This window comes from Pseudochaenichthys georgianus, chromosome 12 (assembly GCF_902827115.2).
Source record: "Pseudochaenichthys georgianus chromosome 12, fPseGeo1.2, whole genome shotgun sequence".
NCBI lineage: Eukaryota > Metazoa > Chordata > Actinopteri > Perciformes > Channichthyidae > Pseudochaenichthys > Pseudochaenichthys georgianus.
In genome coordinates, this window is record NC_047514.1 from 22671598 (window position 1) to 22689226 (window position 17629).

At 40.4% G+C, this 17629-nt stretch overlaps 1 protein-coding gene across 1 annotated transcript in view; it reads right to left on the reverse strand.

The window, feature by feature from the left end:
• Window positions 1–1936: 1936 nt before the first annotated feature.
• Window positions 1937–17629, reverse strand: part of garnl3 (GTPase activating Rap/RanGAP domain like 3) — a 94347-nt gene continuing 78654 nt past the window's right edge. The window contains exons 30-31 of the mRNA XM_034095359.2: window positions 17163–17283; window positions 1937–4647 (exon numbers count right to left, since the gene is read on the reverse strand). Of these exons, the coding sequence (XP_033951250.1) occupies window positions 4482–4647; window positions 17163–17283 (287 nt within the window). The 3' untranslated portion in view covers window positions 1937–4481. The remainder of the gene's footprint in view (window positions 4648–17162; window positions 17284–17629) is intronic.

Genomic DNA, 17629 nt, shown 5'->3' on the forward strand with positions numbered 1-17629 from the left:
CTCAGTGAGGTTAAGGCACACCTTGATATGATCATTATAGTTAATGAGACTAAATGAAAAACAGGTATAAAATACTATATGACAGCAACAAAAAAGTTGTTAAAAATAACAAGAATAGAGTTTAAAAGGGGAGTGATTTGTAAAATATCCAAAAAGGAAAATATGCTACAGTTCTGTTTCATATGGGTGTTGAGAGATGTATCCATAGATCTCTTAATGTTGCTCTCAAAGTGCACCACATTGATGCATTTAACTTCAATATTTAAACATTACACATATCCACAGTATTTAAGTAATGTTAATTGACAATAAATATTGTTGTTTTTGAATTGTACTTTCTTTATTTGATTGACAGTCAGTTGTTGATTACATGCAGACGTTGATAAAGCTACAGGTCACTTCAATATATATCACACTAATTCATGAAGCAACTTAGACATTTTGATGTTCCGGACCTTTGCATGGGGAGATTTTCTCTAACTGGACCTCGTTGAATTTTAGTTGAAGACCCCTGCTCTAGGTCGTTACCAGCGTAAACTAGAGCTGTGTGGGTTGTCGGATTGCCCTTACAGACTGCCTGCAGATGTATGGAAAAACGACAGTGGCCTTCGTCGATTTTGGCTGCATCTTCGTCTAATTTCTGGAACCACCAGGTGAATACCCCACTTGTCACAATAATATTATCATGCCATTGCATATATGTGGTATTTTAGAGTTGACTAGATATTGATTAAGGCAATAGACTATGATATTTAGTACCTGAAGCTTAGCAACACCTAGACGGTGTACGGTTGCTTGCACCTCGCGTAAAACGGCGGATACCGGAAGTACGGTGTCGCGCTCGGCCCAATACCCGTATGTGTGTGTGAAAGAATCGATCCGATTCCGATAGGATTTACATGGAGATACGGCCCGCCCCCTCTCCAGAGTCTTGTTTGAATGACAGGAGTAAACACAGAATTAATGCTTTATTAATTCATGGTTTTTAAGGGGCTTATCTCCATGTAAATACTATGGTAGACCACCCAATCGCTCGAGTTTCACCGCGGCTGTCAGCTGTGTTTGCTCGGTTTGCTCTGTCATTCAAACAAGAGGCGCTGGAGAGGGGGCGGGGCGTATCTCCATGTAAATTCTATGGGAGATACCAACAACAACAAAATGAACATATTTTACCGTGATTTAATTGTAATACACGTTTCAAAGTGATGCCGAAGTAACTACATACTGATAACGGTTAGTAAAAACCATGAATTAACGCTTTGACAAGTCTGCGGATAAGACGGCAGGCGAAAAGCTTTTAAAATGCGTGTTTTCTGAATGGAATCGGACCCATCAGGTTAAACTAACCTGTTGCTGCTCCGTCCACACTCACAACAAAGTCATACTGTACAGACATAAATAAAGCAGCGAATGTATTCACCATGACATAGACAGTCTGTGGTTTGTACATGTTTAACAATTGTGTCCAGTTTCTGAACAGATATGAGGAGCTGTGAGATCTGAGTGTGTGCTAACGGCTAATGTGTTGGGACATATTTCGCTGTCGGGTGTTAACCAATCACGAAGCGTCATTTCTTGACTGGCAGCAAAAACAACCAATCACAGCAGTGCTTCTCTGGCTGGCTCTGTCCAATCACAAACAAGAAGTGTTCTCCCTAAAGGAATACCCTTTCCGTCCAATGTGAAATGCTGTGGTGTTTTGTGAAATGCTGTGGCGTTTTGTGAAATGCTGTGGTGTCTTGCACTTCAGGGCCACCGTAGAATGGCTATATATTCAACAAAAGTAAACAAAAAAAGCAAAGTAGCCTACAACATGCAAAAAAATACAATTATTTTGAGTGTTTGCATACGTGTGTGCAGTTTGCCTATGAGTGTACAATATAACATTTGTTAAAATATGAGAACTACAAACGCTAACAAATAATACCCAAACAGATCAAATTTCATAAATATTTATTACATATCAATGAACAGAATCGACTACTTTCACAGCAGTGGTCTACAGCACTTGTTTAAAATAATTGCTCAAATAATAATCATAATAATATAGTTGTTTCATTTGAGGCCACATTTGATACACAAACATTTACAAGTAGTACTTGGCATTAAAAACGATGGCGATACAATATTTTAAGACACTTGGTGTTTTTTTTGTTAATTTTTCTTTCGTTTTGATATCACAGAGAGGTTTAGCAACAGTCTAAACAGTAAATATATAGATTCAAATACAAATAAAACTAAACAAAAAACTGTGAAAATGCCAAGGGGAGGTAGGAACAAAGAGTACTCGACAGAAATACAGGAGAAACATCGTAAAGTGGGAGAAGCAGTGTGACAAACAAACTGCCAGGCATCCCACACTCAGAGTAATAAACACTAAAGTACCTTTTTATAAAAAATCCCCCCGTTCTTCTTCTTCTTCCCTTTTTAGTTTTTCTGAGTTATGTTATAGTGTTGCAGGGTTCACACTGAGACTAGCAGGAGAAAGGAGGAGAGGCGTGAGGAGAAAGAAGAGGAGGCTCATGCAAGATCTGAAGGCTGCTGTGAGAGAAACCACCACAGAGGGGCGCTGTCATTCCTATCAGCAGAACCACTGCTCCCAGTCTGATGCCTCGCCCACCAGTGGATGTTTAAAGACTTCTCTTCCGGTTTTACAGACTGTCTAGTGTCCATCACTTAGACATTTCCCCCTATTTTATGTTAAATTCAGCGTTGTGACAAGACGTATGTAAATATCTGAGGTGCAAAGGAAAAGAAAATGTGTACTAGAGAATACAAGTGCAATGAAAGGCTTCAAAATAAGTATTTTAATAATAATAATAATACATTACATTTATAAAGCGCTTTTCCTGGTGCTCAAAGCGCTTGAAATGAAAATGAGTACTTAAAACTGAACAGGGCCCAATTATGTTTATTTTCAGGTTCATATTTGTATTTTGTGCCTCTCCTGGGACATGTCTCCATGCCTTAATGTTCAAAAAGCTCTTTATTTTTCTCATACTGCCTGTGCTGCAGCACCTCTTTTCACCCTCTGTCTGAAACCAGAGTCCAGTCTGCTCTGATTGGTTAGTTTGCCGGCTCTGTTGTGATTGGAGATGTCCGCACTTTAGCTTATCACGGGGAGATACTCCCTCTCGAGGGGTCTTTGAGATTTTAGCCTTTGCAGACCATTTACATGGACAAAAACCTAATCACCATACTACAGGAAAGAGAACCCCCCCTCAAAAAGCACAATAGGGCCGCTGTAAGTGTATGAAGAATAGTTTATGTCTGAGTGTGTGCATTATTGTCATCACTTAAACCCTTGCACTGCCTTAATTAAAGCCTTATATAGGGACTGCAGTTCGAAGTTTACTATTAGCTAAAGTATTTGTACCGTTTCTTTCTGTGTTTGAACTTTAGATTTGTATTTCAAATGTGTAGTTTTGTCTACAATTCTTTTTACAGACACAGGACAGTCTAGTAAAACATCCACACTTTTTCTCTCATCTCGGTTTGCTTTATGCTGCTCTGTTATGATATCACAGACCTCGTGGCTTCCAAAGAAGATTTTTTTTTGGTGCAGGAGTCTTAATACATGTAGCAAAGGCAGGTCATGCAGAAGTAAGGACGTCTCACTCTGTGTGGCTTTAAAAGAGTGCCTCCTGTAGGTGAATTCAAACTGAATGGAGATGTGGGACACCATAGTAATCATATAGGACTACAATCATGGCTGCTACTCTCAAGACACCAGATTTCGGTGGCTGTTAAGAGGTGTACTTCAGTGGAGGATGCTGGGAAATGGCACTTGTGGGAGACTTTGCCTCCAGCCCTGTCTACCTGTATACTGTGAATAAGGAGAAGAATAAGGACTAATATGTGCAGAGAGCATAACACATCCTACTTTTACTAAATATGGGAATAAAATGATTTTTTTCTATAATATCTATAAATATGCATCACAGGCATGACAGGCATACATGCCCGTCACTGTGTATGCACTCCATCTATAAACAGATGTACACATACATATATGCATATCATACAACAGTTGTAAAGGAAATATCACATAATATACAACACATATGAAGCTCTAGTAACTTCAGAGGGCTCTGTGAGATTTACGTCGTGCCTCGGTGCGCAGATTTACATTCAGTGTGTGGTTTGTGATCAAACCTTTAACATTACCTCAAGGCTGTTGCAGAGCTCTGAATAAACTGCGGCAGCTCACACAGCCTCAACGCCTCTTTGGGTTATTTGCTGTGGGGGGGGCCACACAAACACCCGAAACACACAGCGGCTGAAAGACTTGCTCGCGGAAACAAACGAACACATCCTCACCCCCCGCTGCACCCATCTTGTCTGACGAATGGGGAGACCCAATATACAAGGATATAATCAACAACAAAAAAATAATTCAACAAAAGCAAACCAACCAAAACATGAAATAAAGGTGACAGTATGGGAGTGGGGGGGCAGAGAAGTGCACGGTGGGATTGTCTTCATTTTAGGTCCAGGACGTCTTCTTCGAAGGATGTGGAGAGGGCGAAGGCGCTGGCGAGAGGCGGGCTCTCCGTCAGCAGCACCACCTTCTCCGGCTCCACCTCCGGAGCGGACGTACAGTGCAGCTGCATGTCCAGCTCCGCCTCTCCAGACTCTGAGGCTAACCTGGGGGGCATAGAATTATTATTTAAAATGTACATTAAAGTACCCTATTATACTCTTTTTCATCAATATATTATAGTTCTCAGATATATACAAAACTTGTCTCTGAAGTGTTTGGCTTGAAATACCAAACAGATCATTGTAATCCCATAATCCCATCTGTTTCAGCCCTGTTTCAAAAGTGCTGATTCTCTGTCTGTTACTTTAGATGAAAATAAGGAGCCCCTCCCCACGCCACTCTGTGATGTGATTGGTTAAAAATAACACAATGGTGCTAGGAGGAGATTCAGGTGATAGGGGGGGGGGGTTACCTTGGTTGGTTATTGGCTTAACACAAGCCAAAAAAACATGACATCACAAACTCTGATCAGCTAATTTTCTTATGAGCTAATAAACAATATTTTTAGGCTACAAAATGAAGAGCATTAACATGAACAGTGTTTTCCACCACACCTGTCACTGTTTGTTGACGTCAGTGCTCGTGCTTTGGGCTCTTCCTCCGTGTTCTTCTTGCTCATCTTCCTCTGTTTGACCGTCCCACTGTCTGACTTCCCACTCGGCTCCTCTGTCAAGCCTTCGTTAGTATGAGGTAACAGGAAATATGTTAAATCTATAGAATAGTAAAAACGTTTCTGGGGAATATGTTCATTTGACCAGTCAAAACAGTTAGCCTGGCCTTTTCCTACCCCCCCTACTAACAATGCTAAAACTCTATAACTATCATTATCATACATTGAAGACAAAAGAAGATACAAATCTATTTAAAACAGTTTTATAATGTATTAACATTGAGCAAAAGAGCTACATGTGAGAAAAAGTTTATTTAATTTAAATGAATGTCTGTATGTATAATTTGCCAATACTTAGAAGGAAAGGGGTAATGTGTATGTGTATGTGAGCAATAACGTGTAGATTGGAGTGCACTGTAAACTGAGGCGGGTGTGATTTGTATGTACATCTCCATGTATGTTATCATTTTGTGGAATAAAAAAAAGTAAAAAAAAAGAAAAAAGAAGTGAATAAACAGAAACAGATGCTATTTATCATTACCATTAACATGTGGTTTGTTAAACTTTCAAACTAAAAAGGAATAAAGAAGCATAAAAATCTTTTTTTATATCCAGTTTTTTCAGAAAATAACAGGTTTAATGATGAGCATTAGAGTTGTTGCTAGCTTTAGATAGAGCCAGGCTAGCTCTTTCCCTCAGCGTCCAGTCTTTATGCTAAGCTAGCTAACAGGTGCTGTGGTTTCATGCATGCAGAAATGACAAGGTATTGATCTGATAATCCAACTATATTTGAATATTTCCCAATATGCAAAACTACTGCTTAACACCAGGATTAATGTTTTGACATTATAGAAAATAAATAAAACTAAGTGTGTTATTTCATCTTTACCGAGCAGCTCCTTCCGTGTGCGGCTGGCGATCTCCTTGATCTCCATGCGGGACAGGGAGAGGGAGTGTGTGGCGGAGATGAGGGCAGTGGGGGGAAGCATGGTGGGGGCCGGCGTGGTCAGCACCTTGTTGACCAGAGGGGACTTCAGGGGTCTTTCAATGCTCCGGCCCACGAGGTTACACAGAGGGATCTTGAACATGTGCTTACATGCTGATTCACCTGCAGGGCGGGAGACCAGAGGGAGAGAAGAAGGGAGGAAGAGGAGAGAGCAGCGGGGAGAGTCAGGTGACAAGATATGAACAAGGAATAAAAAGAGCAAAGGTGGGAATAGTGTCGGGGAAAAGACACATATAAAGGGTGAGACGTGTGTAGCAGTTAATGAGAAATGTATGAAACTCTGCCGCTTCAAGCACATAAGTGTTTTTGCATTATTTAGCTTATTAGCGACATTATTGCATTTCTATTAAAAGCACATCTTCACAGACTTTTTACACTTTCAATTTTGAGAAATTATATTGCCGTTGCATGGCAATGAGTTGGGAGTAGTGACTATTTCTCGAAATAGCTTGAAGTTTTGGGAAACATTTTTATTTATGTATTGCAAAGCGTTACATGAAGTCTGTCCGGTAACGAGGATCATTCTGACTTATGTCCATGCACTGGGTTTACCAGTCCGATTATAATAAGCTAGTATCCTATAAAGCATATATATTAGGACTTAGAATAAAAAGTCAAAAAAGATTTGAAAATACAACACTTTTTGGGATCAAATCAGTCGGATGGCAAATTGATATAAAAACTCAAACAAAAAAGGAATAGCATGCCTATACATATACTGTCATTGTACTTACTCTTTGCCGAAATTACACAAAATTGAGATTAGAGACTATTTCTTATAATTGTTTGACATTTTCGTAAATATTTCCTTTTTTATTCCTTGCAGAGAGCTAAATAAGAAAATGGTGAACACTCTCGCACGTGTAAAATAGGTGCCATTGACTCTTGTCAATGCATTAGGTATTTACCTTTAATAGAAACATTGGCTTACATCTTTTGAATAAAACGCTAATAAATAAGAGAAACAAACTGGGGCTAGATGTTTCCCTTGCTGATACTAATTACCCTTTTCATGTATCTTGATATTACCAGGACAGACATGATATCAACCTCCTCATGTAATCCTTGGCAATTATATTTCCAAATGTCAAACTATTCCTTTGAAACCCTCTTGGTGGTGCATTCAAGGACCCTTCAACATTACTCTCATGTGCTCACTTCACAAACACAAGCAAACGTCCTGCGGAGGTTGTTGAAATCATAACATGACTGGTTATTTCATGTATTTCAAATAAAGTCCTTGAATGCACCAATAAAGAAGGTCCAGAGTGTTGAGCGTGAAGGATAAACTGATGTCGAGCAAGTTTTCTAGTGGATTTTCATAGCACAGTAAAAGATAATCGCAAATAATGTCTCGCTAGGATGGTAGAAATCAATCAAAATTATTTGCAAAATGCCCTTTTTTGTGACTGAGACTAAGTTGATGAGCTGATAAAATAAACTAACCCTCCATATTCACACGAAGACACTCTGAAGTGATTAATAGTCCTATTTACCGAAACAGCATGTGATCTTAAAATTAATCATCCTTTCTACAGAGAGCTAACTGTTCAGTTGTAGCCATTTATAGCAGCCCATCTATTATTCAGTGAGGATATAAAGGCTTAAAAGTCAGTTTGGGACACAATAAATGTAGTTTTCATGATCTGCAGCAGTGTGCCAATGTGCAGTGAACGAATCGTGCCACATGAGAGCAGTATTGCAATTGAGCAGCCAAACTCTGCTTCTTTTGAGGCAGGCTGATAGAAACACGGATGAATTGATGCGGAGGCTACAGCGTCGCACAAAGACGACTGTCTCTTCTGAAATGTCAGCGGGTGAGAGGTGAGTGAACAGCCATGGAGGAAAACAGAGGGTCACAGCTGATGTTTGACAAGAAAACTGTGTTCCTGTTGTTACAGATCCTCTCTCCTGCACCCGCGCTGTCACACAGTGGGAATGGCAATAATGTGAAGGGGGAAAGCATGCAGTTATTTTGGAATATACAAATCCCTCAGATCAATATATTCCACATGCGCTTCTGGACCGGGGGAAGTGTCACTCTGCATGGAATCAAATATAAATATTGGGGGTGTTTTTTGCACTAATTGGAGTCGAATTCTTCCCCTGCAGGGGGGGGTTTCGCTGCAGGCGTTTGGTCGCAGCCACATCAGTACCATCATCTTGTTCACATTACTGATGCGATTACATCATGAAACCCTCCCCAAGGAGCAGATACGGCAGGCAGTTAGAGGATGGGATTTTTGTCAGCACCCCTTCTACCTCTCCCCCCCTCCCAGATTGTGGCACCGCTGTTTGGACTTTGGATCGAAGAGTGGGCTGACAAAAGTCTCCATAGCGACAGTGCAATCTGTAAATCATGCTGCGGCAGACGTGTCTTCTCCTTCCTCTTCTCTCCCTCCTTCTTCTCTCCCAAGCTTGTACACAACCCCTCCCTTTCTCTCTCATGCATACCTTCTCTGCATCCCCCCCCAACCTCTCCTCACTCCTGTAATTAAAAAAAACCCTCCTCCCTTGATCGACGTTATCTCCTCTGCCTCACTTTTTCACTTTGCACTCCATCACCTCCCTCTAACTCTACCCCTCGCTGTAATTCTTTAATTAGTTAAGACAGAAAGGAGGTGGGGGGAGGGGATGGGGAAGACATAATGTTCACTTAACATTCGCCCAACGTTCAAGTCAACATGCCGCCGAGGAGCAGACAGGGTGGTGCACTCTGGGAGCTTTTGCATGTGAGTGGGGTTAGCGTTATGAGCGTTATTTTCATGAGCATGTGGGGAAAAGTCCTGCAGTACCTTCAGCATCCTTAGACATGTACAGGGAAAGCTTGGTACCATAGGGGATCCGAATAGAATCTGAACCAGGGATGAAGAAGAGGGTTACACAAACTGAACACACACACACACAGTTTGTCATATGTTGTCCTATATTCATTGTACTACGTTTTTTTTTATATCTATATATTTATATATGGTGTGTAATTGTCTTTATTTTAATTTTTATGCCAAATATTTTAATTTTTTAAATATATAACATTGTTATATTTTGTACCTTCTCCAACAACTTATTTTCTTCTATGTTGTTTATGTTGGCACCATAATACACCACAGCAAATTCCATGTACGTTCAAACGTACCTTGTAATAATCCCTTGGAGAGAAATGATAACCCGAACCAGCCTAAAAGCAAAAAGCCCGTCCTGCGCTAATTACAGCAGCGACAGTCATACCTGCCTCCCTGTTAGCCTTAATGTGACCTGTGAATAACCGGAGGGAAGCAGAGAAAACTGCCTCCATGCTGCACACATGACATTTTAATTTGTCTCCTCAATCCTCGTCCTTCCCTACAGAATAACATCCATGTATCTGGGGACGACTTTGTGGTTTCTGTAGCTGAAAATAAGCTGAAGTTATGGAGAGCTAAAGTATTGGCTGATTTGAAGGCATCTCCCATTGACTTCAATGTAAAAAAAAGAGTTTAAAAAGCTGAATATTCAAAAAGTATGAAATATTTTGAAAAGTTGAAGGTTTCCCATTGATTCCTGAACAGGCTGAATAGTTTAATATTTGAATGGTTTCTGTAGCTGAAAATAAGCTGAAGTTATGGAGAGCCAAAGTATTGGCTGAAATAATAAGGGGAAGAAAAAGTTTTGAAGTACTATAGTGGAATGCTGTAAACGCATTCACACTAATTAAAAAGAAAAGAGCCGAGTTGTGTCCTACTTGTCTATACTATGATGCTTCACTGATTTGGGTCATTAGGTCATGCACATAGCTTGGAAGCAGTTGAAAATAAATGAGACGTTTTAATAAAGGAACTGCTGAATATTCATAACAATATTCATAATAAAACTTACAAAATTGGCGTATCATGAGGGCAGTAATATAATGCTGCCTGATTAGGAATACATAACAAATGATAATTTATGTTTTTTTTATAGTGCTTTCCTGGTGCTCAAAGAAGCTAGTAACTTAATTAATTGATGTCACATGAATGAGATTAGAAAAGTTTGGACTTTTGGAAAAAATTCAATACAAATAAGTTTGTCCAATGGAGGCACTGGATCATGACATAACAAGGACTTGTTTTATATTATTCTTGAAAATCCTGCAGCATAATTTAAAACAAGCTGCAAACAGGAGTTACAGTTCATTAATACAAGTTGCATTAAAGTAGCCATGACAGGATATAACCTTACAATTGCATGAATGACTGTTTCCATTTCAGCAGATACAAGCTTATCTGAACTACTGATTTTGTGTTTGTCTGAACTAAGATTGCAATCACACAACAATGGCATCGATGCTTGTGTCTGTTTGTTTTCCATCACATGGCTCCCTCTCAAACAGTGTATCAAACACCTCTTCAGACACCTCACTGTCTGTCTGCTTCCCATTTGTTCCAAACATCTGCCTGTGTCAGCTGCTCTGCAGGAAACAGGGAAGATTATTCCTCAATTAATTAACAACTCTGTTGGACGTCTCACTGTCTCCAAGTCTCCTGAGAAATATATGAGATGTGAGATAGTATTTGTTTGCACAATAAAACAAAGCAGTAGAAACACAACAGAAAAAGACACAAGTTGTGCAGATGAGAATAAAAAAGCATTAGGAATAGCAATGTACGGTGGCCCTGAAGTGCAAGTCACCACAGCATTTCAGAAAACACAACAGCATTTCACAAAACGCCACAGCATTTCAGAAAACACCACAGCATTTCAGAAAACACCACAGCATTTCACATTGGACGGAAAGGGTATTCCTTAGGAGAACACTTCTTGTTTGTGATTGGACAGAGCCAGCCAGAAGAACACTGCTGTGATTGGTTGTTTTTGCTGCCAGTCAAGAAATTACGCTGCGTGATTGGCCCAACACATCAGCCGTTAGCTGTTAGCAGCACACACTCAGAGCTCACAGCTCCTCATATCTGTTCAGAAACTGGACAAAAGTTAAACATATACAAAACACAGACTGTCTATGTCATTTCGAATACAGTCGCTGCTTTATTTATGTCTGAATGACGTTGTTGTGAGTGTGGACGGAGCAGCTACAGGTTAGTTAGCCTAATTCTTTCACACACAGTGACGTCACGAGCTACCCACAATGCAACACGCGCCATATATATATATAATATATATATATATATAAATACATATAAATACGCCATTTTCCTGGAGGTGCAAATATCCTGGAAGTGCAAATATAAACAGCTAGCTAACGTAGCCAGGCAGAGCGCACTAGGTTTTTTTTCTGAATTAACGACCGAAGAAATCGCTGCATGTCTTCGGATTACATCTCTGGACTTAAGGGGTGTGCTCTAGGTAAAGGGTCGGCAACAGGCGGACCGCGGTCCGGATCCGGACCCAGACGCCGACCTATACCGGACCCGGAGCTATAATCAATACATTAATAGGGGATTTTTCGGCGCCTCCCGCGTTTTTAACGCTGATTTGGGTGACTTGTGTAATTCGTGGAGAACCGAAGAGTTTTCGTTTGGGGGTGGGGGGGAGGGAGTCCGTCCGCAGACTGACAACTTTTCACTTAAAAAAGAAGAAGAAATCTAGACCGCAAAATAATTAAACAAGCGAGTAACTGTTTTTCCTGGCCAAGGGACAGGTTCATGAACACACACGAGCGAACCGTGTCTTCAGCGTGGTAAATGTCTCGTCTGAAAGGAGTGCTGACAGAGAGCACCGGAACGCCGCTCCAGCCTTAACATATTGCAGTACCCATAAGGAGCCGTACACATGCCGCAGTGTTTGGCGTGGCTGTGTCTTGGTTGTAAGCACAGTGGCGATCTGTTGTATTAGCAATCTGGTTAAGCTAGCTATGTCTAACGAATTTAAAGAGCTTTTTCTACAACCATGGTGGATAAGAGCTAATCTCCTGAGAGGCTCAAATAACCTCAGCTCGTGAGGTTAGGCACACCTTGATATGATCATTATAGTTATTAATGAGACTAAATGAAAAACAGGTATAAAATACTATATGACAGCAACAAAAAGTTGTTAAAAATAACAAGAATAGAGTTTAAAAGGGGAGTGATTTGTAAAATATCCAAAAAGGAAAATATTGCTACAGTTCTGTTCATATGGGTGTTGAGAGATGTATCCATAGATCTCTTAATGTTGCTCTCAAAGTGCACCACATTGATGCATTTAACTTCAATATTTAAACATTACACATATCCACAGTATTTAAGTAATGTTAATTGACAATAAATATTGTTGTTTTTGAATTGTACTTTCTTTATTTGATTGGCAGTCAGCTGTTGATTACATGCAGACGTTGATAAAGCTACAGGTCACTTCAATACATATCACACTAATTCATGAAGCAACTTAGACATGTTGATGCTCCGGACCTTTGCATGGGGAGATTCTCTCTAACTGGACCTCGTTGAATTGTAGTTGAAGACCCCTGCTCTAGGTCGTTACCAGCGTAAACTAGAGCTGTGTGGGTTGTCGGATTGCCCTTACAGACTGCCTGCAGATGTATGGAAAAACGACAGTGGCCTTCGTCGATTTTGGCTGCATCTTCGTCTAATTTCTGGAACCACCAGGTGAATACCCCACTTGTCACAATAATATTATCATGCCATTGCATATATGTGGTATTTTAGAGTTGACTAGATATTGATTAAGGCAATAGACTATGATATTTAGTACCTGAAGCTTAGCAACACCTAGACGGTGTACGGTTGCTTGCACCCTCGCGTAAAACGGCGGATAACCGGAAGTACGGTGTCGCGCTCGGCCCAATACCCGTATGGTGTGTGAAAGAATCGATCCGATTCCGATAGGATTTACATGGAGATACGGCCCGCCCCCTCTCCAGAGTCTTGTTTGAATGACAGGAGTAAACACAGAATTAATGCTTTATTAATTCATGGTTTTAAGGGGGCTTATCTCCATGTAAATACTATGGTAGACCACCCAATCGCTCGAGTTTCACCGCGGCTGTCAGCTGTGTTTGCTCGGTTTGCTCTGTCATTCAAACAAGAGGCGCTGGAGAGGGGGCGGGGGCGTATCTCCATGTAAATTCTATGGGAGATACCAACAACAACAAAATGAACATATTTTACCGTGATTAATTGTAATACACGTTTCAAAGTGATGCCGAAGTAACTACATACTGATAACGGTTAGTAAAAACCATGAATTAACGCTTTGACAAGTCTGCGGATAAGACGGCAGGCGAAAAGCTTTAAAAATGCGTGTTTTCTGAATGGAATCGGACCCATCAGGTTAAACTAACCTGTTGCCTGCTCCGTCCACACTCACAACAAAGTCATACTGTACAGACATAAATAAAGCAGCGAATGTATTCACCATGACATAGACAGTCTGTGGTTTGTACATGTTTAACAATTGTGTCCAGTTTCTGAACAGATATGAGGAGCTGTGAGATCTGAGTGTGTGCTAACGGCTAATGTGTTGGGACATATTTCGCTGTCGGGTGTTAACCAATCACGAAGCGTCATTTCTTGACTGGCAGCAAAAACAACCAATCACAGCAGTGCTTTCTCTGGCTGGCTCTGTCCAATCACAAACAAGAAGTGTTCTCCCTAAAGGAATACCCTTTCCGTCCAATGTGAAATGCTGTGGTGTTTTGTGAAATGCTGTGGCGTTTTGTGAAATGCTGTGGTGTCATTGCAACTTCAGGGCCACCGTAGAATGGCTATATATTCAACAAAAGTAAACAAAAAAAGCAAAGTAGCCTACAACATCAAAAAAATACAATTATTTTGAGTGTTTGCATACGTGTGTGCAGTTTGCCTATAGAGTGTACAATATAACATTTGTTAAAATATGAGAACTACAAACGCTAACAAATAATACCCAAACAGATCAAATTTCATAAATATTTATTACATATCAATGAACAGAATCGACTACTTTCATTCAGCAGTGGTCTACAGCACTTGTTTAAAATAATTGCTCAAAATAATAATCATAATAATATAGTTGTTTCATTTGAGGCCACATTTGATACACAAACATTTACAAGTAGTACTTGGCATTAAAAACGATGGCGATACAATATTTTAAGACACTTGGTGTTTTTTTTGTTAATTTTTCTTTCGTTTTGATATCACAGAGAGGTTTAGCAACAGTCTAAACAGTAAATATATAGATTCAAATACAAATAAAACTAAACAAAAAAACTGTGAAAATGCCAAGGGGAGGTAGGAACAAAGAGTACTCGACAGAAATACAGGAGAAACATCGTAAAGTGGGAGAAGCAGTGTGACAAACAAACTGCCAGGCATCCCACACTCAGAGTAATAAACCTAAAGTACCTTTTATAAAAAATCCCCCGTTCTTCTTCTTCTTCCCTTTTTAGTTTTTCTGAGTTATGTTATAGTGTTGCAGGGTTCACACTGAGACTAGCAGGAGAAAGGAGGAGAGGCGTGAGGAGAAAGAAGAGGAGGCTCATGCAAGATCTGAAGGCTGCTGTGAGAGAAACCACCACAGAGGGGCGCTGTCATTCCTATCAGCAGAACCACTGCTCCCAGTCTGATGCCTCGCCCACCAGTGGATGTTTAAAGACTTCTCTTCCGGTTTTACAGACTGTCTAGTGTCCATCACTTAGACATTTCCCCCTATTTTATGTTAAATTCAGCGTTGTGACAAGACGTATGTAAATATCTGAGGTGGCAAAGGAAAAGAAAATGTGTAACTAGAGAATACAAGTGCAATGAAAGGCTTCAAAATAAGTATTTTAATAATAATAATAATACATTACATTTATAAGCGCTTTTCCTGGTGCTCAAAGCGCTTGAAATGAAAATGAGTACTTAAAACTGAACAGGGCCCAATTATGTTTATTTTCAGGTTCATATTTGTATTTTGTGCCTCTCCTGGGACATGTCTCCATGCCTTAATGTTCAAAAAGCTCTTTATTTTTCTCATACTGCCTGTGCTGCAGCACCTCTTTTCACCCTCTGTCTGAAACCAGAGTCCAGTCTGCTCTGATTGGTTAGTTTGCCGGCTCTGTTGTGATTGGAGATGTCCGCACTTTAGCTTATCACGGGGAGATACTCCCTCTCGAGGGGTCTTTGAGATTTTAGCCTTTGCAGACCATTTACATGGACAAAAACCTAATCACCATACTACAGGAAAGAGAACCCCCCCTCAAAAGCACAATAGGGCCGCTGTAAGTGTAGAAGAATAGTTATGTCTGAGTGTGTGCATTATTGTCATCACTTAAACCCTTGCACTGCCTTAATTAAAGCCTTATATAGGGACTGCAGTTCGAAGTTTACTATTAGCTAAAGTATTTGTACCGTTTCTTTCTGTGTTTGAACTTTAGATTGTATTTCAAATGTGTAGTTTTGTCTACAATTCTTTTACAGACACAGGACAGTCTAGTAAAACATCCACACTTTTTCTCTCATCTCGGTTTGCTTTATGCTGCTCTGTTATGATATCACAGACCTCGTGGCTTCCAAAGAAGATTTTTTTTTGGTGCAGGAGTCTTAATACATGTAGCAAAGGCAGGTCATGCAGAAGTAAGGACGTCTCACTCTGTGTGGCTTTAAAAGAGTGCCTCCTGTAGGTGAATTCAAACTGAATGGAGATGTGGGGACACCATAGTATCATATAGGACTACAATCATGGCTGCTACTCTCAAGACACCAGATTTCGGTGGCTGTTAGAGGTGTACTTTCAGTGGAGGATGCTGGGAAATGGCACTTGTGGGAGACTTTGCCTCCAGCCCTGTCCTACCTTATACTGTGAATAAGGAGAAGAATAAGGACTAATATGTGCAGAGAGCATAACACATCCTACTTTTACTAAATATGGGAATAAAATGATTTTTTCTATAATATCTATAAATATGCATCACAGGCATGACAGGCATACATGCCCGTCACTGTGTATGCACTCCATCTATAAACAGATGTACACATACATATATGCATATCATACAACAGTTGTAAAGAAATATCACATAATATACAACACATATGAAGCTCTAGTAACTTCAGAGGGCTCTGTGGAGATTTACGTCGTGCCTCGGTGCGCAGATTTACATTCAGTGTGTGGTTGTGATAAACCTTTAACATTACCTCAAGGCTGTTGCAGAGCTCTGAATAAACTGCGGCAGCTCACACAGCCTCAACGCCTCTTTGGGTTATTTGCTGTGGGGGGGGCCACACAAACACCCGAAACACACAGCGGCTGAAAGACTGCTCGCGGAAACAAACGAACACATCCTCCCCCCCGCTGCACCCATCTTGTCTGACGAATGGGGAGACCCAATATACAAGGATATAATCAACAACAAAAAAATAATTCAACAAAAGCAAACCAACCAAAACATGAAATAAAGGTGACAGTATGGGAGTGGGGGGGGGCAGAGAAGTGCACGGTGGATTGTCTTCATTTAGGTCCAGGACGTCTTCTTCGAAGGATGTGGAGAGGGCGAAGGCGCTGGCGAGAGGCGGGCTCTCCGTCAGCAGCACCACCTTCTCCGGCTCCACCTCCGGAGCGGACGTACAGTGCAGCTGCATGTCCAGCTCCGCCTCTCCAGACTCTGAGGCTAACCTGGGGGGCATAGAATTATTATTTAAAAATGTACATTAAAGTACCCTATTATACTCTTTTTCATCAATATATTATAGTTCTCAGATATATACAAACTTGTCTCTGAAGTGTTTGGCTTGAAAATACCAAACAGATCATTGTAATCCCATAATCCCATCTGTTTCAGCCCTGTTTCAAAAGTGCTGATTCTCTGTCTGTTACTTTAGATGAAAATAAGGAGCCCCTCCCCACGCCACTCTGTGATGTGATTGGTTAAAAATAACACAATGGTGCTAGGAGGAGATTCAGGTGATAGGGGGGGGGGGTTACCCTTGGTTGGTTATTGGCTTAACACAAGCCAAAAAAACATGACATCACAAACTCTGATCAGCTAATTTCTTATGAGCTAATAAACAATATTTTTAGGGCTACAAAATGAAGAGCATTAACATGAACAGTGTTTTCCACCACACCTGTCACTGTTTGTTGACGTCAGTGCTCGTGCTTTGGGCTCTTCCTCCGTGTTCTTCTTGCTCATCTTCCTCTGTTTGACCGTCCCACTGTCTGACTTCCCACTCGGCTCCTCTGTCAAGCCTTCGTTAGTATGAGGTAACAGGAAATATGTTAAATCTATAGAATAGTAAAAACGTTTCTGGGGAATATGTTCATTTGACCAGTCAAAACAGTTAGCCTGGCCTTTTCCTACCCCCCCTACTAACAATGCTAAAACTCTATAACTATCATTATCATACATTGAAGACAAAAGAAGATACAAATCTATTTAAAACAGTTTTATAATGTATTAACATTGAGCAAAAGAGCTACATGTGAGAAAAAGTTTATTTAATTTAAATGAATGTCTGTATGTATAATTTGCCAATACTTAGAAGGAAAGGGGTAATGTGTATGTGTATGTGAGCAATAACGTGTAGATTGGAGT